The sequence below is a fragment of the Diachasma alloeum genome, unplaced genomic scaffold (assembly GCF_001412515.2).
Source record: "Diachasma alloeum isolate Michigan unplaced genomic scaffold, Dall2.0 Dall_scaffold_00672, whole genome shotgun sequence".
NCBI lineage: Eukaryota > Metazoa > Arthropoda > Insecta > Hymenoptera > Braconidae > Diachasma > Diachasma alloeum.
The window spans coordinates 203916-229073 of NW_021680804.1; the positions used below are offsets into that span (position 1 = coordinate 203916).

A 25158-nucleotide genomic window follows, 5' to 3' on the forward strand; every position below is an offset into this window, starting at 1 on the left:
TCTGGATGTACGCTTTTTACGTTTGTTTCCAATAATAGAGATAATGATAATTGTCATCGATAAAGTTCTAGCGTACTGGAGAATAGCCTTGACATCGATCAAAAATCAACCCTTTCAGAATTATTTTTCATAAAAACCTATGGTTTAATTATCAATTATCACTGATAGGTAGTATTTATAAAAATTTTAAAATTCTCAAAAATTATTTTTCATGGAATATACGAAAATAATGAACAATTAAACCATAAGTAAATATGAAAAACATTATTCGATCACTTATTTCTAAATCTCAATCATCTCATTAGCTGTAATTATAAAAAAATGTGCATGCAATCTTGACAAAAATTGACAGTTCTAAAATTTTAACATAAAAAGACAGGAAGAGTATATTGGTTGGAGCAACTACAGGGTAAACTACGGATTGTTTTTCAACCAAAAAAAAAGTTAAAAAAAATACTTTGTGAGAATTGAAGATGATATAATCGAATTTAGCGAATTCTCTTCAACTGTATGCTCTAAATTCATTTCTCACAAAGTTTATAAAATTTACGACCATGTAAGAGCGCCACATAATTTTTCAATTTAACAATAAATAACATTTCATGACAATCAAGAAAAATATCGATTTCTCTTTAAAAATAAAAACTATAAATTCGCATTTGTTTCGTTAATCAAAAGAATGTGAAGAAGGCGCCGCTTCGTGACTCTACTCTACTTTTATCTGGTTTGTCCTCGATAGTAAAAAGGAGAAAGAATACCATTTACATCAGCATTTTACATACGATGTTTACATTGTTTTTTTCCATTACTCAGTAATTGAGTAGAGATTTCATATTGCAAAAATTGTGAAATATAAGCCAAATTATTCGATGAATACAGACAAACCACGAGTCATTTATGATAAAGTGGCAAAAGAAAAAAATAAATTAACATGTTTGTTTTGTAATTTTCTGCTATATCTCAGATATTTGTTTTAGTTTTGTTTTCCAGGATTTTGTGTCACAGATGAATAAAGTAAAGACATGTTCAGTAATATATATTTTTCGAAACCGAATATTTTTTTTCTTTTTTGCATTATATTAGGAATACAATCTTGCATTGTCGCATGAGCCCTGAAGACCGATGATAAATTTTCATTAAGAGCGTTCTTCATTCCTCTTGACAGTGTCCTGTGGATGATTAAAATCTTCGTTGAGCAGCATATCAGCTTCTTGATGATTTAAACTTGTGATTACTATATTTATCATTATTTAATTCTACTGTAACACTGCTCATCTCACATTAAATCTAAATATTTTTGTTTTCAAACATACTCTTAATTACAGTGCTGTTACATATACGTTATGTATACATGTAGAATATTAATCATTAATATAATGTGGCAAAATTGTTAAGAGGACAGAAAGAGAAAAAATATTCATTACATAATTCATTATGAAGAGAAAATAAAGCACTGAATTGTTTTCTGTATAATTCACACATTTTGTCTGGTATTTTACTGCGCAGTATTCTCCCACTGTGTTTTTTTTTCCAATTGATAAAAATTAATAGTTGACAGAGAAAAGTAATCAATTGATATCACAATTCAATTCTTTTCTTTTTTGCTTAAATCTTTGGATGCCACAGGAAAATTCATATCGGTCACAACGATAAGCACTAAAAGTTTCTTGGAGTGATTTGCTGTTGGTTTTTTGTTAAAGAAATTATGTTTCTGCTGTTGATGTCTTTCTGCCTTGTCCATTTGCTGCAGATGTCACGTCATTATTACTGTATGTTGCATGAGATGATGCAGGAACGTGTTCATGTACTCAGTGTCGTGAACGATGCGAAGAATCGCCACGCTCATCACGTCGATCACGTTCGCGCTCACGTTCTCTCTCACTACCTCCACCGCCTCCACCACCAGCACCGCCACGCTCAGGCTCCCTTTCGCGTTCAGCTGGCCGCCTGCTTGTTTCACGCTCACGCTCCCTTTCTCGTTCACGCTCCCTGTAGCGATCGTCATAATACCTAGACAGTACACGGTTTTTTATCTTATTTTTTTGGGGAATACATAGTTTTCTGGCTCACGAGCTTTCTCTGTGTTAATAGGTTTTTGCAATTATTTGATTTGCAGTTCAATGGTTTATCTGAAATAAGAAGATGAGTCTCATTGTTTCGAATGTTTATTAAGTTTTTTTTTTAGTTGAGTGGATGATTTCAATCTTTGATGAGCACATTTCAGATAATTGCTGTTAGAATGCCATAAGAGCTTGTTGGTAGGAAATCTCAATGAATAAATGAAAATGATCTTCTTATTTCATTCATTACAAATTTTGTTACACAATTTCTTACAAAAATTTTGTTGACATGTAAACACACAGGATGCAGTGATTCGATACTATGGCTAATAGGTACAGGAGATTGCAAAAAAATGATGAAAAAAATGGTTCATTTACAGATTAAGTAACACTCATTCGTTCTCTGTTTTTTCAACCAAGTTAATTGGATAATAAACATAATTTTCATCGCATTCAATAGATAATTGTATTTTTGTTTTTATGTAAAAAAATAGATTTACCTAGACGGCTTGGAAGATGATACCGGTGCCGCCTCGGGCGGTTCCTCTTTAACTCTCGGTCTGGCTGCTTGACGTGTTGTACTAATGGAAAATACCACGTTATGATTTTTACGATTGTCTCGCTACTTTTTCATTTATCTCTTTAATTTATCATCAATTTTTTGTCGACTAATAATTATTGATAGCACTACTCTAGCTCTGTACTCGATTCGTATTTTAATAAAAAATATTCTCTCCTTGGAAATATGAAGCATATGCAGCGGAAATGCATAATTAATCAATTAGAACCCGAATATTAATGAAAAAAATTGAAATAGTTCTTTCCTATTCATTTTAAGAAGTCGATTCTTCATTCACGTTTTGGTTTTTCTTATTTGTATATCCAAATGTTATGTAAAACATTTTTATTCTACTCTTTTTTTTGTTACATAAATAACAAGAATTTTTCAGGAAGAATAACAGAGCAAAATGGATTATTTTAAATCCTTTTTGTCCTCATATCTTTATGTCTTAAAAATCGACTATACGGTTCTCGAGTCATTGAGGGAAATCAAATGAGAAAATCAAGTCTCTTTGTTGATTAAAAAAAAATCATTCTGCCCCTCTGCCCTGTAGGTTATCTTCATACCCCGCAGTTTTACTGTATTATCTTGAACAGCTGCACTTTACAAATATTTCGCACAGTGCAGTTGTTGCATCGTCGATTCACCCTAGTGGCAGCGAATCCTTGACTATTAGGAGAGGATGAAGCAAAATAAATGTTGTAGAAGTTGAAAAATAGCCCAAAGTTATCTCAATTCCATTCTATGGATCTTGAGTAATTGACAATCAGAAAAAGCTCCATTTTGCCTCACACGCTCCTAAATAATTTCTCATAGTCTTGATTATAATCAGTATTTCGTCCAAATATATCAGTGATAACAACAACATATGTACAATATTTATAGTCGAATTTCTGCTGAAAAGTTCTCACTGGAAACAGGAAAATTAAGGAGAACATGTACATTTTTAGAGCTCGAATTTTTCGTTAGAATTTTGTTTCATTTGTCTTAATTGTTAATTGAATTTCATTCGGATGGAAATGTGAGCAAATGTGTCTCTCCGTTTCCTCGTCTTTTTCGTTCTTCCCTTTATTTTCGGTTTGATTTCACGATGAAATTTCCTCTCAAATTGAATTAATTGGATTAATTCAAATCCGTCTGATGACTTTCGGCTTTTTTGGGGGCTTACCTCTCTTCTCTGCTGCGCTCTCTGTACTCCCGGTCGCGCTCACGCTCGCGGTCTCTGTCGCGACTGCGTGATCTCTCCCTGGGGTAGGGCTCGCTGTAGTAACGCTCACGCTCACGATCCCTATCACGGTCCCTCTCTCGATCACGATCTCTGTCCCTCTCACGATCACGATCTCTACTTCTCTCTCTGTACTCCCTGTCACGACTGCGAGAGCGCTCACGACGACGACGGTGACTGCGTTCGCGGTCACGGGATCTTGAACGCTCTAGAATGAAAAAAATCAAAATCACATTTCAAATTTTTTTTTTAGATTTACTTTTTTTGCTTCCGAATGGAAGCTTTGTAATCGTTCAAATTTAAGTTTTGGATTTTTTGTATTATATCGACCCAGTATAATCCAAAAATTCAAAAAATGCAATTTTTAGACCTCGTCGTACGTGTGTGTGTGTGTGGGTACGTAGGTATCAGTTTTTCTTCAATTGTTCGTTAAAAATGAATGAATCGATGGAATTGAATCTTTTTTTTCAAATGTAGGTATTGTTGAGCCCTATCGATCCTCATTAATTGAAATTTAATTCATCGATCATCGATGAATCGATTCGATTCATCGATTTTGTATTAAACTAAAAGAGCAGAATTCTTGAAGTGAAATTTACCTCGTCTAGCAGAACCATAACTCTTCGTCTCCACACCCCTCAAAGTATCTTGTAAAGAACTGATCAGAATCTTGCAGCGATCATCGCCAGCTACTTTAGACTGCTTGATGAGGGATATCGCAGTGACAAGTGTCTCAATGGCACTTGCGTATTCCCCAGCTGCAGCGTCTGAGACTGCACGAGCTATTGCTGACGATGACACTGTTCTATTCCGATCCATGATTACTTCGAACTCCGCTTCACGGAGCTGAGGAGGTTCCTCGGGGCGGTGGTCAGGACCGGGAGCATTGTACGGCGGCTGAAACATTTTCTCCATTATTGGCGAAAATTAAATACGGTATAACTTGGAATAACTTCATTTTTCATTGTGATGGGAACGAAATCAGCAGACATTAGATTGTCAGATTATTTAGCGAAGATTTTTAAGGGGAGACTACTATGAGTTTCAAAAGTCGCTGGCGATTGAAGTGATATTTCTCATCAATTGAAGATCGATTATATATGTCTAAAAACGAGTAATTAGTGTAAAAAAATCAATTATTTATTGTTCATTTGTCCCGCACACGCTTAAAATGTAAAAAAAAAGTCCAGGGCCTCTAATTTTTGAGTTTCAAAATTTTTGAAAAAATACGTACAATAACAATTACGAATTAGTTTTTTGAAATTCGACTCCTATACAGCTGTGCAAAAATTTTGCGCCATTCATGTGAAATAGGTAAAAAAATTACTCTTAAAATATATTCCCGATTTTTTCAGAAACATTTTTAAGGCTATTTTAGGCATTGCTAAGGACTAAATTACTTTAGCCATGAGTAATGCCAGAGTAAAAAGTCAAAAGCATTTTGTGTAAAACTTTCTATGAGCAACAGAGAAGATCTCTAAATATGTAACTTTTGCATTTTCAGAATAATGAAATTGAGTATCCCTTCATCTTATTTCAATCGTCACTAATGTTCATTTAATATTTAAGTTAAATTAATTGGAGTCTGCAATCATTTCATATTCACCTGGGCAGAGGGTGGACCATAGCCATGTGGAGGAGGATGAGGTGGTCCATGAGGAGGTCCGTGAGGGGGGCCATGTGGTGGGCCATGAACCGGTCCGTGATGAGGTGGTGGTGGGCCGCCTGGATGCTGTCCTGGATGCTGATGGGGTGGACCTTGCGAGAAAAATGCAGGATTTACGTGAGGTGCTGGACCACCAGGGGGTCCAGGAGCAGGGCCTTGCTGAGGGCCCCCGTGGCCTGGCGGTGGACCGCCTTGTAACATACCGCCCATTCCTCCTGGTGGAGGTCCTCTCTGGGGTGGACCCTGGCCTGGTTGAGGTCCTTGCATGTGCTGATGTTGATTGAAACCTGGGGGTCCTTGATGAGGATGCATACCTGAATTTTTTATGTCATTACCACAAAAACATTTATTGATTTTTATCATCCTCAGACGTTACCGGTCAAAATAACACACGTAAATGTCAACACACAGATTTAATATATGCATTTTCAACAGTTGATAATTTAACATATACAAATTTACCACGTGCATAGTTGTGTGTATATTTGAAGTTTTGAGTCACCTCAATAATCCCTACTTGTGATAATAATTCAGGGATTAGTAACAGGATGATTCTCCGTATTCGACTACCGGGATCGTCGGGGTAATTGTAATTTAATGCAGATTTAACACGATTTAATAAAGATAATGTTTTTTTTACGATTATGAGAACTGAGAGTAGATTTCAAAGAAACTGTGAACTGTTGTGTAGAATGATATTATTTTGTTTTGATTAGTTTAACTGTAATTTGATATCAATTTATTGAATTTGCCGATTTACTGATTTATATATTCTCATTTATTGATGCAAAATTCAGTGCATTGTTTTTTTTTTTTTGATTTTTCATTAAATGAATTCTCATGCTAAAAGTAAATATTTATTGATTTCGAATACTGTGTTGAATTTGTTTGTGCTAACATTTACGTGTCGTTTCGCTTGCCGAGCTACCGGCGGTCGTGAGATTGGGTTTTGGGTGTTTGTGGCTGGTTGTGCCGGCGAGACTGTTGCTTTTCCGTCGATTTAATTATGTTGTTATGTTCTTGAGATTTATTACGAATGTTTTTATTATTTATATGTTTTTTTTGTGTTTTTGTCGATTTATAATAGTTTTCAAACATTAGATTGAAGTGTTGTGGACGTATTGAGGTTATGGAAATTTTTGTTGTGAACAAATGAAATTATTACAATGTTCTATTAATTTCGCTTGTGCATATTTATGTATTTGATTATATTTTTTACTGATTGGTTTTATTTGATTGGTGTCCAGAGCCTGATGAAGCTTCAATTACAAGCGAAACGTCGCGATTCGTCAATGAATTAGTACGGTTTACTGATTTTTCCAACTATCCCATAAACCACATTCTAAGTTAATTTAGTAACATGGAAATGAACAACAATATGAATTTCTGTATAGCATAGATTCAACGGTAAATGCCAAAACATGTTTGTCCCGACATTTTTCTCTACGTTCAGTAGTTGCCGAGACATCTGGCAAACCATAATCTGCATAAAAACTCAACAATGACTTTGCAGATTTGTCGTCAAATATTTCTGATACCCATCGATTCAGACAAAAATCTCTAAAGAACTTTTCTTAATTGATGACATTTTACAAAAAAAAAATCAGACATTTTTTTCGTAATTCATTAATTTTAGAGATAAAAAGGAATCGGAACCAAAATTTCAACAGGAAAATGTTCAAGTTGCATGAAACTGAAGAATTATCAAGACCAGTCCTGTTTTTCCCGTCTAAAGGTCAATTTATAAAAGTCATAATTGAAAATTGTCATCACCTGGCGGTCTATTCCATTCAGGACGAGGTGGAGCTCCTCGTGGATCACCAGGAGGTCCTGGATGTGGAGGACCTCGTGGTGGACCTTGATTTGGAGGTCCAGGTGGTCCATGGAATTGCTGCAAAACAAAAGTAATTGAAAAAATTAACACCCAAACCTAATTTTTCATCACAACTATTCAGTTATCTTATCAATAATCTCGAACTGACAAAATACTTTTTTTTGTAGGTGTTCCTTACAGAAAATATATTTCCATAATTCAGTTAAAAAGCAATGGAACTTGCCATCGGAGTAGAAACTGGATTCTGAATGTATTCGTCGTCAGACGACTATTCAGCAAAATCCAAATTCTCACACTATAGATACTAAGATTATTGATGATGTAACAATTTGGGTTTTGCTAAAAATAGTCGTCTGACGACGAAAAAACTTGCAATCCATTTTGTACTCCGATGATACGTTCCATTGCCTCTTAAGATGGCGAATTACCAAAATAATTACATGATTAATATCTTTTCAAAGACAACGTGGTGAATCATGATCAATTTTTCAATTTTTGAAAATGAATAATTCAATGGAAAATGTCACGCCACTTTGTTTGTACTGGATGAATTTCCCTCAGAAACTATCCCTTCAAATGTTCAAGTGAACCCACTCATCACTAGAATAATTGAATTGTTATGATTAACAAGTCATTCGATTTCATTGAAAGATGTTTATTCATTTTTCAAAAATTACTTTTTCGTTCCATCGGCATGGGAAATTCGGGATTTACGCGCTGATTTTGGAGCGGAAAGTGTAGTTTTTACGTGTCGCCTGAACAGGCTACGAAAAGACATATGGAGAAAAAAAGGCATCACTGACTGCAGGGTTGGGCATCTCGGACTGGAGGCAGTTTTGTACGTGACGACGTAAAAAACTGGTAATTTACCTACAGAGTGTAATAAATGTAAAAAATGTAAAAAACTCATTATTACATATAACCTTACAATTAACAAAGAGATAGTCAAATTTCAAACGTCACGAAGGTCACAAGTATTTCAAGGGGCTGATCAAATTTTACGAGCGTCAAACGACACAAAGGTCAAATTTCACGAGAGTCACATGGGCCACAAGGAGATGTTCAAATTTCGCGAGATTTAAATGTCACGAGGGTCACAAAAGGAGACAATCAAACTTCACGAGAGTATCGTATTCCTTTGTGACCCTTGTGACTCTCGCAATATTTGACCCTCTTGCGATATGCTCATTCCGTTGCACACGTTGGAAAATAACTATTGTAATACTCAACCCTCATGAAATTCAAATATTCCCTTGTACGCCCGGTGGCTTGGCACAGTGGGTAAGTTCGTTGCCTCACATGCGAAAGGTTCCGAGTTCAATTCTCGGCCGGGTAGAATGGTGCGATCTAACCATTTAAAGTCTTCATCATCATTGCAGTATACCCTAGCCGGGTCGAAGCAATGTAAAATAACGATAAAAAAAAAATATTCCCTTGTGACTCGTGACGTTTGAGCTTCTTGAAAATTTAACGATCCCTTTGTGACCTTCGTGAAAGTTTCAATATTCCCTTGTGAGCCTCATGATGTTTGACCCTTGTAAAATTTGATCGTCCCTTTGTGAGCCTCGTGACGTTTGACTCTCATGAAATTCGACCATCCTCTTGTGACCCTCGTGACGTTTGACTACCGTAAAATTTGACCATTGTAACATTTTCCCTTGTGACTCTTGAAATGTTTGACCCTTGTAAAATTTGATCGTCCCTTTGTGAGCCTCGTGACGTTTGACTCTCATGAAATTCGACCATCCTCTTGTGACCCTCGTGACGTTTGACTACCGTAAAATTTGACCATTGTAACATTTTCCCTTGTGACTCTTGAAATGTTTGACCCTTGTAAAATTTGATCGTCCCTTTGTGAGCCTCGTGACGTTTGACTCTCATGAAATTCGACCATCCTCTTGTGACCCTCGTGACGTTTGACTACCGTAAAATTTGACCATTGTAACATTTTCCCTTGTGACTCTTGAAATGTTTGACCCTTGTAAAATTTGACTCTTGTGACATTCGACCCTTGCCCCGTCGATCACGTGAAGTCCAACCATTATGACGTCTAACATAGTTAATAAGTGCTAGACAGTCTAACACTTATGATTTATATTTCAAACTTTTTTTTTCATCAGCCAACAAGTCTTGAGAAAAACGAGGAGGTTTCTCAAATACCGGCAAATGGCGACGTGTGTTGTAAAAAATGTAAAAAACTAGGTAATTTACCGGAGGTAATTTACTTTCCAACCCTGATCATCGTCATATGGTGAAGTAACTCGACTCGCTGTGATACGATTTGGTGCTACTGTTGATTATTATTCGCAACACGAATCAATTAAGCAAAAAAATGAGTTGTAGAGACAATGAATTCGACGATATTCATTTTAAGATTCGAGACATTATCAATACTTTAATTCCAAAGAAATCTACACTGCGCTACCATATAACCTACACATTTTTAAAATGGTGTGCGGACAGAAATATTGAGAAATTTACGGAAGATTGCATTCTGGTATACATAAGAGAATGTTCAAAAAATAATGCACCGACAAAGTATTGACGTTGACAAAATGCCCCATATCAAGGCGTTTTTAAGCAATACTGACAAAGGCTACTTTCCAAAGAAATCCAAAACTTTTACATGGGACAATATCCAACAATTCCTTAGTACTGCTAATGACTCAATCTACCTTTCTGCAAAAGTAAGTTGAAAACATATTTACAATATAAATCAATAACAAAGTGATAAAAAGAAATAAGTTGAAAAAATTAGATGTACATATTTTCGTAAATATCACAAAAACCATCGAATGGTTAAAAAAATGTCAAAAAAACCTTTTTCGAAACAAATTTAATTCTCTACAAAAAAGGTGTTTTGACATTTATTCGAACAATTAATAGTGTCTGAGAGAGTGACAAAAGTATTTTTGACTGGGTTTTCGACTTCTCTTTTTACCACTTCGCTTATGGAATAAATATTTACAATTTAAATATACAATCAAAATAAATATTTTGGGATAATATTTACAATTTTAAAAAATTTTCGTGTATTTACAAGTTTGTTTGATTTTGGGTATCGCTGGTTGTTTGAGGACACAGGAATTACATGGAATTAAACATCAGCATATCGAAGATGATGGACAGAATAGTGTTTTTATCGAGATTCCAGAGACAAAAACGTACAATCAACGATCTTTCGTAATTGAAGTTGAATTTCATGATATTTTCAAGCGATATAGCAATTTGAGAGCCCCAGCTACTACATCTGATAAATTTCTGGTGAATTATCGGCACGGAAAATGCACAATTCAAGTTATTGGCAAACGGAAAATTGCTCTAGTGCCCTCATTAATGGCTGCATATTTTAATTTACCAAATGAAAATGAATACACGGGGCACGCTTTGAGAAGGATACCAGCAACACTTCTTGCTGATGCAGGAGCTACTATGACAATGTTAAAACGTCATGGTGGCTGGAAATCCGCTACAGTAGCTGAAGGTTATCTAGCAGATTCGAAAGAAAATAAAAAAAGAATGTTTCCATTAATTGTCTCATCGACTGTAGAAATGCAACCTAAAAATGATGACATTGGACCTGCCACAAAAAAGTTGAAGATCTTGGACAACAATTCACGACCATCGGTACCCAAAGTTCGTGGTATACTAATGACTGATGAAAAGAATGTGCAATCTGCGAAAAAGCCGGAAACCATTACGTCTGGGAAATTCATGCGACAACAACAGCTACAAGACGACGAATTACTTACAGAAATATCAGTAAAAAACCACAATCAATCATTTATTGAACTGCCAACTAGCCTAGACTTTCCAGATGATTCAGACTGGGACTCAATCCAGGCCAATTATGAACCAACCCAAGAGCACAACGAGGAGAATTATGAACCAGCACAAGAGCACGTCAAGAAGAATTTCAATGCAATTGATCTACATAAAAACTCTAGTTTGATTAAAATGGAAAGATGTACAATTCAGAATTTCACTATCAACTACCATATTCACAAATGATATTTAAAACATGTAAAGTCAACTGTTTAAATAAAACTATCATTCTGGCAATGTTTCAACAATTACAATTCTACTGAAAAATATCTTATTTCATCATATTTTTCATTTTTTTTTGTTTTTTTCCGAATTTTCCAGACATCTAGAGCGAAAGCTGATAATAATTTCTACGTACTGCTAATGATTCAATCTAGGTTGCTCATGTTGACTTCTTATAACCTTTCACGTACGGGGTCGATGCTATGTATCGACCCATGAAAATGTGGATGACTCTCTTCAAAATTGATTAATCGAACAATGAATAATGTAGCTTCAATTATATATCGATTTTATAATTCTCCGTTAATTAGAAATCATCGCATTCCTATTGTATCGAGCGTACATCACGCTTGGAATGAAAAAGGCCCCGGCCCTGGGGGGTTAAGGTTTCAATAATTGCAAATTCTACTCAAAAAGTATCCTATTTTATCTTATTAGTCATTTTTTTGTTTCTCCCGAATTTCCCAGGCATCTGGAACGAAAAATAATATACGCATCTCGCAACAAAACGGCATCGCTTCAGGCCGTGTATTTACTCGTGTTGACTCGCCTGCGGCTCGCACCGCAAACACACGACCTGAAAAGATGCCTTTTCATCACGCTGTGACAAAAAGTGAATTTCCGCCACATTGTAATGAAAAATATTGTTCGTAACTCGTGAAAAAATGTTTTTTAGCTCGTGGGATTGTATCACTCGCCTTCGGCTCGTGATATAAACCTCCCACTCGCCAAAAAACACTTTTTTGCACTCCTTACGAAATATACTATTTCGTTGCTCGACACGTAATGTACTATTTCATGTTCAAGTAAAATGTTGATGGAGAAACATTGAAAGCAACAGTAGCTTTGACGAAGCGGAATATACAATTTTTTTTTATAATTAAGCTAATATCCAAATTGATGATTAACCTGTAAGATATATTTGAAATTTAAGCCCCGCATGACCTTATGCCATTGCCTACATTTGTTGTATCACGTTTATTCATTTCTGGGTACAGTAGACTCCCTCTCCCTGTAACAAGGGTGGAATGATCATGAATTAAGAAAAAATAATCTGAAACTATTCCGTTTGGTCTTTGTTGCAACAGCTTATGATCATTTGACGCTCGCAAGTTATGATTGTGACGTTTGACCCTCGCAAGTTATGATTGTCACGTTTGACCCTTGCGAGGTATGACCTTTGCGACGATTGAACCTCGCGAGGCATAACCTCAGTGGGTATGATTTTTTCGAATTTTTACCCTTGTAACTCTGACAGGCGGTATTCTCGGTAAAAATCTCCCGGTTCCCCAAGGTGCTAATAGATGGCGCCACATAGGTTTTTGACAGGTCAAAAAACCGACAACTCGCCCGGGTAATTTACCTACTTTATGACCGGTCAAAAACCATGTAATTTACCTAAGGTAATTTACTTGCCCAACCCTGATTCCCACTACGTGTGTGACGTCACGCATGGGTGAGAGCTCTAGAGGGGAAGTTCTATTGCCGGTCGGTGTGTTTTGCATATGCGCGACGGCATAACCTCAACATGAGTGTGGTGAAGAGAAAAAGAAAAATCACAGAAGTCGAATTACATATCAAATTGAAAGCTTTGTAAGAATTGGACGATGGATTTCCTATTGAGGTTATTGCCAACGAACTCGGTGTTTATAAAAAAACAGTGCAGGGTGGATTAAAAATAAAGAAAATCTCCACAAGTGGCAAAGTGATCATAACAAACTCGTTTTTTCATAAAAAAATCTCGTTTCGTCAAAAACATCAGAAAAATTTGGGAGTTTAAATACATAAATCACTGAAACTATGGCATTTATACCCCGATATCTTCATCACTGAGCAAAGAGGAAAGTAGAAATTATTTGTTGAGAGAGTGGGAAAAAATGAGCTTCAGGTTGGAATAAAAATTTATGCTTTTAGACACATTGATGTCGCATGATGTAAGTTCGAAAAAACGAGGTTTATTCTCACGCCCAACTCAACCCCGAATTTTTTATTGAGCCTCTCGTTATCGAGAAATGATATTATCATCAACTCAATTGCTGTTAACTAACTAACTTCCAATTGAAAGGTTTTAACACGTAATGAAGAGGTTAGAACAGTTTATGGGGCATGGTGATAGGTTCTCGCTCGAATAGTCGCGGTGTCTCTCGTAAGACACGCCTTTTACGCGTAGGGAAGAGGTAACCTCTAGCTTTCCGTTCTTGGAATTCTGTCCCCCGAAAGTGGAGAGCTAGGGAGAGTTTACTGTAGTCAATTAGGGTTAATGCATAGAAATTTTCATAAACATGAAGAAAATAATCTGTCTATTAGTTGAATGTTAATTTTTTCCAAGTGCTTACGATTTTGGATGAACATTGCAAAACCTTTGATATTGCCAATAAGACTCACCATTCCAGGGGGTCTATGCTGTCCAGGTCCAGGCCCAGGAGGTCCCTGCTGAGGAGGCCCACCATTGGGTCCCCTAGGAGGTCCTGGGGGTCCATTAGGTCTCGGTCCATTCCAGTGGCTCTGTTGATATCCAGGAGGCGGTGGTCCCTGGTTAGGATGCCCAGACATGTGATGAGGCACAGGGCCACCAGGGCCCATAGGAGGTCCATGCATCCTGGGAGGTCCCTGCTGTCCAGCATTGCCAGGTCCAGGTGGTCCCATCCCAGGAGGGGGCATCCTCTGGGGCCTGGGTCCCTGGGGTGGTCCCATCATCATCCTGGGCCCATGATTCTGCTGGGGATGCTGACTATGCGGGGGATGCTGTGGATGCTGTTGATGAGGGGGCATCGAGGACTGATGCTGATGGGGATTATGAGACTTTTGGCTCTGATTTTGCTGTGGTGCAGGGGCTGGTCGCGTCTTACACTGGGACTCAAATTGATTGAGCGCCTGTTTAGTGGGAAATGTCACCACTGGATTCTGTCCGTGCAACTCCTTCTTGGGAAGCCTCTCCATACACAATCTCATGCTACCTTCAGACCCCAACGACACAACGCAGAAGCCCTTGGACTGACCGTTGGCACGATTCTCGAAAAATTTCACTTCAACGAAATCGGTCACTCCAATACTTTGAACGGCCTCGGTAATGTCTTGGTCACTTGTCCACCAGGTCAAGTTACCAATGTACAGTTGGTGCCTTCTGCCGATTTGGTTGGGTTGAATATTGTTGCCGAGTTGGTGGTATGGAGCATTACCGTTGGTCTCCTCGTTTGTTGTGTTTGGAGTGTCAGAATCACCACCACCGCCACCACCACCACCACCACCACTGTTGTTCGTCGTCACTCCACCGTTGCCACCTGAGGGGGCAGCTATCACGTCGTCGTATAGGTCCACTCCGTCACCAGCGAATTCATCCTGGAATTTTTAAGTTTTGTATTTCAAAAATGTTAATTAATCGAAAGTGGCAAGAAACGAGGGTTTCAAGAATGGAAGTATATTGTAGCGGAAGGCGCAAAATACAACGAAAATTTTTGAGGCGATAAACAATCCAATAGTCCTTTTTTTGCGGATTTAACTCGAACAAGTGAGAAATGTATTATAGACAGTATAGTTATTTTTGCAAATAAATTAGCAATATGCTTTTGTATGGATGCACATTATTTCCTTTTATCATGTATAATTCATTGTTTATTTGATTTTAGTAAATTGAATACGATTTCCTTTTACCTAATTTGGTCAGATTTTCAACTTAGTTAAATGTTATCAACATCACTATTCTTATTATCCATTTCCTTCTATACAACCGATTGACTTTTTTACAGTTCTATCTCTCCCTCAGCCCTTCAATAAAATGTCAATAGAACAATTTTATTTGCACGTATTTGAATGAATTTGAAACATCACATTTGAAGAAACCATCAGAAAGCTCACTTTCAGGGAAATTCTTGAAAAATTCAAAATTTTCAATAATCATCGTAAAAATCAAATCAACCGATGAGGCTATCGTAATCATTTTTTAACTTCAACTTAATGGCATTAAAATAAACATTGTAAGCTATGATTGAATTCATTTTGAAGCATGATATTCAAAGTTATCCCCGGAATTTTAATTTTCAAAAAACACAATTTTTTTTTTAATTTTCGAATAAATCAAAATAACGATTATTGCTATCGTCTTCATCTTCGAAGGCGGTCAATGGGACGGCCAAACAAATTTTTGAAGCCAGCATTCAATCAATTCAGAACATTTGTTTAGTTATCGTGGGACAATCGATTTTCGAAAAAATTCAAAAATTTTAAAAACTAATCGATGAATTCAATTTCAATCAATGACGATGGGTAGGGCTCAATAATACCTACATTTGAAAAAAAAAGATTCAATTCCATCCATTCAATAGCGAACAATTGAAGAAAAACTTGACCACACACATACATACATGCGTACGGGCACGGTCTAAAAATAGCATTTTCGAACTTTTTAGATCATAATAGGTCGATATAACAAAAAAAAATCCAAAATTTAAATTTGAACGATTACAATGCTTCCATTTTGAAGCAAAAAGCAAAAAAAATCATGAAATTTGGTAAATTATTCTTCTTAAATATTTATAAACATATTTTGAATTGAATGAATATTAAGTGAAACTGAAAAAAAAATTATTCAAAACTGTTATTAACAATTTGTAATTTATCGTGGTAAGAGAATGTATTGTGATGCCTGAACTCGTGCCAAAAAATTTAGTCAACATTAGCAACAAAAAACTTGAGATATCATCGAATTTCAATTTTCGGAGCGAAGTCACGTTGCCACAATTTTCTTAACTTGAAAATATTATTCAGTTTTATCTTTGTAAAAAGATGAATGAATCGAAAGTAGCGATACAATAAATGAGTATTTGGAGGATATCCTCGGTTTTAATTCCTGTTTGGTCCCATCAAACTGAATAATAAGAATTCAATATTTCAGTATTAGTTTCAAGAATGCTTTCAGTTTCTGTCTGTTAATGTCCACGGAAAATTGAGGGGAGCATCTGGCGGGCTCCATAATCCGCTTATTAACAACAACATACTTCTTCTCGTGCCCAACAATTTGTTATCAACAACTAGAAAAATCCCCAGGGAATAGTTTCTCCATTGGAACCATATGAATATTACACTAAAAATATTTACAAGTTTGGAGAATTTTGTGGATTCCGAACTCTTTTGTTTTAATATAGAATGTGTGTCACAATTCTAAGGACGATTTCTAAATGTGAGTAGACATTTTCTTTTTTTTTGACCAACTGTAGTTAATGATTGCCTTGCACTTTAACGACTAGAAAAGTGGTCATTATCGAATGATTGGAATAATAAGTAGATGTGCGGAGAGGGGGGGGGTGCTATTTATGAGGGATTTTTCAGCTATTTTTTCAAATATTCACAAACATAATTGAAAATTTAAGAGGAATTTAAGAGTTTGACGAAAATTTTTGCATGTAAGGGAAGTCGTCTGAATGTGCTATCATGAGGACTTTTTTTATAGAAAAAATTGAGAAATACAAAGAAGGTTCTTATCGAATTTCCGTCACCTCCCTGAGATATACCGAGATGTTAATTAAAGAATCATAGCACTGAAAAACTGGAAATTTCCCCATTCCTCTTTTTAATCAATCCATATCAGTCAATTATTTCCAAAATTTCGTGAATTCAATTGGAGTGGCTAAAAGTTCAATGAGAAAGTTGTTTCACATTTGCTCCGATTGACATTAAAATTCCCAAATTATTGTTATCGACGAAGAAATTATCTGACCTAAACCCCCAGCAGCTTTGTCTGTAATTCACAAGCCTCCCTTGCCCCCAACAAAAATCCAGGTCAATTAACGACCAAATCAATGCACGAACGGAAAATATTGGAGAATTGTTTTGGAGCATTCCGACTCCATACGCAACGTAAACCCTGACATATCCCAATAATGTAAACTAGGTGCAACAATGACGGAATCCTCATGAATCGAATGGACGAGCATCAGCTCCATGTTTCTTTTTATCCCACTCACTCCCCACGAAATTCGCCAATAATCCGATCATGCACCAATCCCATTTCCTGACTGGAAAAACCCCCCAGTAACTCTCATTGTTGAAGCCTCAACGTCGCATTGCTAGTACTCAATGATTAACGCATTCGAATAACCGACAATTGTTAGCATTTTCGTAACTTGGAACGATGAAAAAAAAAGTCCCGAAAGCGGTATAGAGCCGCTTTGGAGGGCCGATCGTTATCGAGACTCCTCCATGACGCCGAACACTCGAGTCAACAATCCCGTGTTTCTATGAGCACACAGTTATCCCTATCATTTGTAAAACACGCTTTCCACATTTAGCAAAGGTTTCAGTACAATTGTATGAATTTTTTTGTTGATATTACCTGGGCAAAGTCTTGTTCAAGATCATCGGCGTACAGATCAATGTCACCGTCCGCCATTTTACGGTCACCGACGCTCACTGGCTCGACGATGAGAGCGCCAAGCCGCATGTCTGAGTTCGAGGAAAATTTTATAGAAACGGTCCTTCATAGTTTTTTGTTTACCTTTGGAAGTGGAGGGGAGCGACATCTAGGGGGTTTCAGGATTCCTAATGCACTTAAACTTCATTTCAGGGGAACAAAATGTAGACATAACTTCATTTTTTGAAAATAATCCATTTCAGTTGGAGAAGAAAAATTTTTGAGGACGGGAATCCCCTACACAATAAGATGAATGGCTTTGAAAAATAGACTTCTTCTGCATTGTTGAAGCTTTATATTGTCGCCGGGGCAATTATTATTATCTACTGTTATAAACGAATACTTCTGTATCGAAGTGAAAGAACGAAGTAAAGTTGAATATGGGCAGTTTGGTAGTTATGGAATTGTTTGGGGATTATTTCAGGATTAAATGTTGAAAACCCTTTGTTTGAAGTTGGTCATCTTTTTGGATAAAAAAGTAGTACGGAATTTTGTGTCAAAATCACTTACACGGAGAAAAAACTTATTTTTGCCAAATATGCATTTACATGCATGAAAGAACCATTTTTTTTTTCAAAATGGTATTTCTCCAATCGAGTCATTCCCAGGCAAGCCTGATTAGTTTTCAGTTATGAACATCATGTTGTTCTAGAGGATGACTATGCTGCACATGACCTTGGATGAACTCCTCCAATGATTATTAATTTTTCCTAAATTTGGTATTTTCTAGAGGGAAGAATTTTGATTAATTATTTAATGTGGTTAATTATTGAGGGAGTTCACTCAAGGTCATAACTAACATAATCATCTCCCAGAGCATTATATTATAATTGTCATAATTGAAACTTATTGAGAATTGCCTGGAAATGACTTGACTGGAGAAATACAGTACTGAAACAAGCAGGCAACCGGGCTTCCAAATGGTCTGAAATATTATAAAAGTTTATAGCTTCACAACACTAACTACCAGCAAGAATTTCCGGTGGTTACTGCCATATGGGTGCTATCAAAATTCCAATGTTTCGAATACTTCCTATGAGGGTATACATATTTTCTGTTAAAATTTCAAGTTGATATCTCGATTTTTGCACAAGCTAGAGTGTTTACAAAGTTTTTTTTTATGAAAAAACGGAAAAACGAGAATATCTCGAAAACTTTGTATGAACGGGTATATATGTTTTGATTGATTTAGATAGAAGCCCTCGAAACGAATATCTTGAAAGAAAATAAATCGAAATCGGTCCCCTAGTTTTGAAGATATTTGCGGAAAACGATTTAAAAATGAATCGCTTTTTTCAAAAATCATTAGATCGGTCGGACTGAAATTTTTCACAAAGCTAGTCCTCATTAGGACCTATAATCTGACAAAATTTCAGATTTTTTTGAATTACTTTAGCCACTTAATTACTCAATTGTGTAAAAATGGAACACCGGAAAAGTGGCGGTGGACGTGGTTACATGCAGACATGCAGACCATGATCGCTAAACTTCATATTTTTACGTTTCAGGCCATTCTACATCATTTCCAATCGAAATTAGAGAATGTGAAAATCGAAGGATTACACTGCTTCCATTCGGAAGCAAAAATAAATATTTCTCTCAAGTAAATGGATATTTGTCAAAATATTTTTTTCATCACGCCGTGACGAAAAGTGAACTTTTCGGCACGCTCCACGTGCTTAAAAGTCCAATTTCCGCCACATTGTGATGAAAATTTAGTATTCAAGTGCATTCGCAGTGAATTTTGAAATTTCATCTGTTTTTTTCCTCCTAAATGGGATTCAATGTGGCTCTCGGAAAGTATTGATAATCTCTGGAAAAAATTTCACTCTTCTTTCTAAGAGTACATTATGAATGATATTGAAGTGATTCCGAGAATTTCCATTGAAAATTTGGAATGTTTCTGAAAGATGGTAGAGATTCAGGAAAAATAATAACGCGACTTCAATAATGAACAGTATTCAATATAAAATGGAATTTTTAAAAAGTTGATCTGATAATTTTAAAGTATTGTCTAATATTGACAGAGTTTCACTCCCCAATACATCCATTTTATACTTTGTGCATTCACATAAAAAAATGATTGTTGATCATGTAAATTGGAGTGATACTGAATAACATGCAAAACTGAAGGAAACGATTGTGAAATTGACCCCTTCTCTTACTCACTATCTCTCTATATTATAGAAATCCAAATCGACTTCTGGTGATGAAAATTTAGTACTCGAAATTAAGACTCCAAAATTGAGAGTCACGAGGGTCGAAATAAGGGTCATAAGGGTCAGAATATAGGTAACGGAGGTCAGAATCAGGGTCACGAAGGTCAGATTAAGTGTCACAAAGGCCCGATTGCAGGTCATATGGATCAGATTAAGGGTTATAAGGATCACAAGAATAAATGTCATAAAGATCAGATTAAAAGTCCGAATAAGGATCACAAGTATCAGATTGAAGGTCACAAGTGTCGCAGTAAGGGTTATGGGGGTCGAAAATCAAGAGTCAGAAAGTAAAGGTCACCAGGGTCGAAATAAAGGTCACGAGGGTTATTATGAGACTCAGATTAAGGATCCAAATAAGTGTCACAAGGGTCAGAATAAGGATTAAGAGGGTCCGAATAAAGGTCATGAGGGTCAGAATAAGGGTCACGAGGGTCAGAATATTACTCTATATTATAAAAATCCAAATTGACTTCTGGTGATGAAAATGTAGAACTCGAAATTAAGGGTCGTAATAAGGGTCACAAGGGTCAGAGTAAAGGTCTAAATAAGGGTCATGGGGCTATATGGGGATCATATAAGGGTTATATTGGAGTTGGCGAGCGGAACGAGCAGGGGGCGTTGTCCCCTAGTTTACCACTAAATTGAAACCAAAATAAATAAATTCATCGATGATTTCATCGGGTTTTTAACTTTATTTTCTTTATACTAATAACTAAGCCATTAGTTTTTTTTTCCATCTTGCAGTTAAAATTCTCGTTGATTTTACATTAAAGACAAAAATACGATCTAATATTTACAAATGAGGTGTACAACGTAAGCACATTATTATTTATTTTTTAAAATCATTTTCCTGTTCTTTCTTGGGTAATAATTTCTGCGAAAAATTAGACATTGGTATTCGTTATAACAGGACACAGTATTTCTTTTGTTAATCATTATTGTAAGGAATTAATTTTTTGTTCGCCTTTGGAATTTGGTATTTATATCAATGAATTTTAATTGTTTAATTTTAATTATGTCTATTTGGATTCTTAAAAGTTCTTGAGGTCATGAACGAGTTGAGAGTATGAAATCTATCCCGCAAAAAAATATGTTCTCTTTTCATTACGTTTGTCTTTATTGGCTTTCCTTTCACTTTCACATTTTTCATTAAATCATCATTCTTGTGTCCAAATATAACGAATCAAAGTTATTCAGTTTATATCCATTATTTAAATAATAACAAACTTACAGATATATAATATATATCAGTATCCTTTATCCAGTTAATCGTAGTTTTTTTTCTCTTGAAAAGAGTCTAAAACACTTACTAATCAGTTTTTCATTTTTCGAAATATTAATTGGTTTCTATGTACAGATGAATATTGCCTAAGTGCTAATAGCGATGAAACACAAATACGTAGGTGTGTGTTTTCCTGTATTACGTACGCAAACATTGAGGCTTGGAAAATGAAAGTGTGACATGTTTTCATCTTCATCGAACCATAATTTTTCTTAAAAAAAAAAAATACAAGATTCATAGGTCAATGGTCAGCTAACTAGACATTACCGCCGAATAATCTCCTATTTGAAAAAAATAATCATTGGACAACTTAATCAGAAATTGGTAATACTTAGTTACATTGCTGGTAGAAATGAATAGAAGTTTCGTGATTCGTGTGATCTTCATTATATTATCATATAATCTCTGCACTCGGTAATTGGGTTCAACATGGACAATTTTATCTTCAATCAATCAATTAAGTTTCCTCACTTTTCTTCACTCATTCTCTCTCACTTTAATGTTTATCATGCCTCGAGTAATAAGTTTTTTATGGATAAATTTTTCATGGTACATTTATAAGTATTCCTTCTCTACACATATGCGATAGTTATGGATATCTAGATTTGGACTCAAACGGGTAGAATGTAGGCCACACTACATATACCAATGACAAATGTAAAAAAATTTTTGAATTGCGAAGGGAAAAAAATCAATAATCGCCGGATATTATCAAATCTTATCAGGTGATTAAAGCCGTAATTTATGGATGAGCATTTTGGCATTACTTTCGGGAAGCTCTGATATCCAATGAATGCTTTATGCCTTATGTTTCGAGTTTGAAAATGAACACACAGTACAAGACTTATATTGTTCAACTGTCCATGCGAGTGCATTCATTTTAGCGTAATAAAGCAATTATCCTTTCAGCTCATTAACCTTTATGAGAGATTTGACATAAACCGATGGAGCAAGTTCTATTGTTCGTTTTTTTTGTTTCAAAAGAATATTTCTTTGTTACTTTCGTTTCGATAAATTATTAATGAGGCGGCTGACAACTAAAGCGGCCTCTCCCACGTTTCCTCAAAATGTTGCCTCGATACGAACAAAGTTATGGATATAGTTTGTTCCCACCAAATTGCAGGTGTGAATTCTTGTTTTTTAAATATTTTTTTAGAGATTACGCTAATAGGACGGCCAAAACTCCTCCTAATTTTTAAATAATTCCTGCGAATCATAACAAAAGAAAATCAAATACAGATTGAAACGATGGTCAACGGATTAAACTAAATCTTTACAATCGAGATTTTTCTTCCTCTTTATTAAATGACTAAAATCCTTTTTATTTAACAATTATATTGAATTACAATCAATTACGACGAGTGATCCAGGATCCCATTAAAATCGATATTAATTCTTGTGACACGATATATCATTACAGAATCATCCCATTGGTAATGTAATAATAAATTGAATTATTTTGTACAATTTCCTTCAATTCTATCTAATAACGAATTTATCAATTGAATTTGGCTGTCGTGAAATAATTTGATTTCAACGAGTTTATTAACTTCAGCATAGCGACGAATAGATTAATGAAAATGTTGTGGACTCGTTATGGATTATGAAACTTTTGTAATTAAGGAAGAGTTAATCATTTGCATCCATCGATTACAGGAATGTTGCTTGACCCCAAACCAGTGAAAATAAATAACTTGTACGTCTGCTTATGACCAACTGCCCAGACTGTCGAGTCATCTTTGGCTGGCGCCTGGCAGATGTTGCTACTGATCGAAATCATGATTTTTAACATATTCAAAAGCATCCCACATGTACAACTCATTTTTGTCATTACAAAAAAAAAATATGCCCCCGAAAATTATGATATTATTATTTTTGGTATACAAACACCCTCGAATAAACTTCGTTGTGATTTTCTTTGACTCATCAATGATCAAATACGTTTACTTTTAAATCCATTAAGCTCATCAGATCAATTATCTCGACCAAAAAGAAAATTAACAGCAGAATAGCTCTTCTAATTATATCGATAATCATCTTAATGCAATGAGTGCTGATGTTTTTTAATAAAAAATATAAAATGCTCGTCGCACTTATCTTTTGTTTTTTTTTACGAAGAATATGCGGTTATTTAATTACATTGAAAAACGTTCTATACTTTTGTTGTTCCTTCATTAATGAACAGCTACAGTTGCTTAGAGATCATCGAAGCTGTATACAAATTTTTTATGTTTCACAGCGTGCCTAGATAATTCAATCGAATATTGTCATAAAACATCTCTTGTACCTCCAAAAGAAAGAAAATGTAGGTGCAATTGCTACCGAACACATTGACGGAAAAAAATAATTTTATCAAGAGAATTTTAATTGGACCAACTATCATTTGGTTGTTAGTTTTCAAATAAACACGATTTCATAGTGAATACTAGTTACCTCTTCTTGAGATACATTTGACTGGGAGAAATCGAACTTCTCTAGAATTGAAGTTCCTTTTATTTGTCGCAATAATGACAGTATTTGATTTTTTTCTAGCCAAAAGTTTTCCAACTCCAGAAATTCATTGGTTTACTCAAAAATAAAAATTATTCTCACGACTAAATACGTCGTTATCTCAATCAACACGATCATACGTTATTCTAAGTAAATTATAATTGAAGTCAGCATTTCGTATGTCGAATCAGGATAAATATTGTTACGCGGAAAAAGCTTTGACATTGTAGTAAGATGTCGTTGAGTTGAAAGAAGTTTATATTTTTTGACTAAAAAAATCACATTAGTTTACAATAACAGAATCGCAGCTTACGGCAATTCTACACAAACTTAGATATCACAAATTTCATTCAATGTGATGTACGGAAAGCTCAATATGAACATCGGCTTCATTCGAGAAAACAATAATATGAATTGAATATTTTCAATTCATTCCTCAATGTAATCATCTCCTAATAGGTACGAATTTTGGATCAATTCATGAAATGATTATATTAGATTTAAAAAAAATTGAACTTTTCCATTTTTGAAGTGAATACTGTGAAGTGTTACTTGCCGCCAAGGACTGTTTTATTTGATTCAAGTAAATGTATCTCAAGAAGGAATAATTGATATTCACAGTAAGATTTTATTTATTTGAAATTGGTTCAAGTATCAAACATTTTAAACATTTCAATAAGAATAATTTTTTCTATCAGTGCAGATCAATAGAACCTTTAACTATTCAATGATTCTTTCAAAGGTGATGAAACAATTCCATTCTCATACCATGTTGACACCATTCTACAAACACTTGTTAAACGCATCAATTTTTCCTCCTATTAAATCAGTAGTTTTGAAGAAACACAAATACGCCACTTTTGTTAGAGACTCATCAGCGATGTTATCTTAAAGCATTTCATTCGTGGAAACATTTTTTTGCGGGTTGTATTTTTCTTCTTTATGACCAACTTAAAAAGAGAGACAAATGAACACAATCAACAAAAGAAGATATCTAACTAGCAAATCATGTCTCAATACTCGTGAATAATGAGGCATGAAAGTATGAAAAGGTTTCTAAATACAGATCGAATGATTTATTCTTTGTTAACACGAATTGTTGAAGTATGTGCAAGCAAGTATTGTTTTTAGTAAAGAAATAAATCGGATTTAAAGTTTCTTTGTTCATTATTCTTATCATTTTATAAGAGCTTTTAAGCATTCATATAGGAGTTTTTATCGTATATCATTAGGGGAATCGTGAACTGTCTTTGAGTGGTCTTCAATAATACTTTGCGCATTTGAATCGCAGGGAGAAAACGAATAAAATGTTGCTGATATGTGTTGAAGGCCAAAGATCACGATTCATTTATTGAAAACAAATGACA

The 25158-nt window shown here is 35.3% G+C and overlaps 1 protein-coding gene across 3 annotated transcripts; it reads right to left on the minus strand.

Moving 5' to 3' along the window:
- Positions 1–17804, minus strand: LOC107044074 (cleavage and polyadenylation specificity factor subunit CG7185). Of its 3 annotated transcripts, XM_015265818.2 has the most exons (9): positions 17723–17804; positions 13780–14733; positions 7287–7404; positions 5717–5827; positions 5454–5605; positions 4447–4744; positions 3791–4055; positions 2561–2641; positions 1–2010 (listed from the first exon to the last, which is right to left on the minus strand). In XM_015265818.2, the coding sequence occupies exons 1-9, from the start codon at positions 17777–17779 to the stop codon at positions 1809–1811; spliced, it is 2238 nt and encodes a 745-aa protein (XP_015121304.1). In that variant the 5' UTR covers positions 17780–17804; the 3' UTR covers positions 1–1808. The 3 variants fall into 3 exon arrangements, with proteins under 3 accessions (XP_015121304.1, XP_015121303.1, XP_015121302.1); XM_015265817.2 differs by having other exon boundaries at positions 5454–5809; XM_015265816.2 differs by having other exon boundaries at positions 5454–5827.
- Positions 17805–25158: the final 7354 nt, after the last annotated feature.

What these genes read in the sequence shown, in the direction of transcription:
- LOC107044074 (XM_015265816.2), bottom strand. Translation starts at nt 17,779, where the DNA reads ATGGCGGACGGTGACATTGATCTGTACGCCGATGATCTTGAACAAGAC. An exon ending in TGAATGGAATAGACCGCCAG is followed by an intron (nt 5,828 to 7,286) that starts GTGATGACAATT and finishes TAAAAAATTCAG; the next exon opens with GTATGCATCCTCATCAAGGA. An exon ending in TTATGGTTCTGCTAGACGAG is followed by an intron (nt 4,056 to 4,446) that starts GTAAATTTCACT and finishes TTTTCATTCTAG; the next exon opens with AGCGTTCAAGATCCCGTGAC.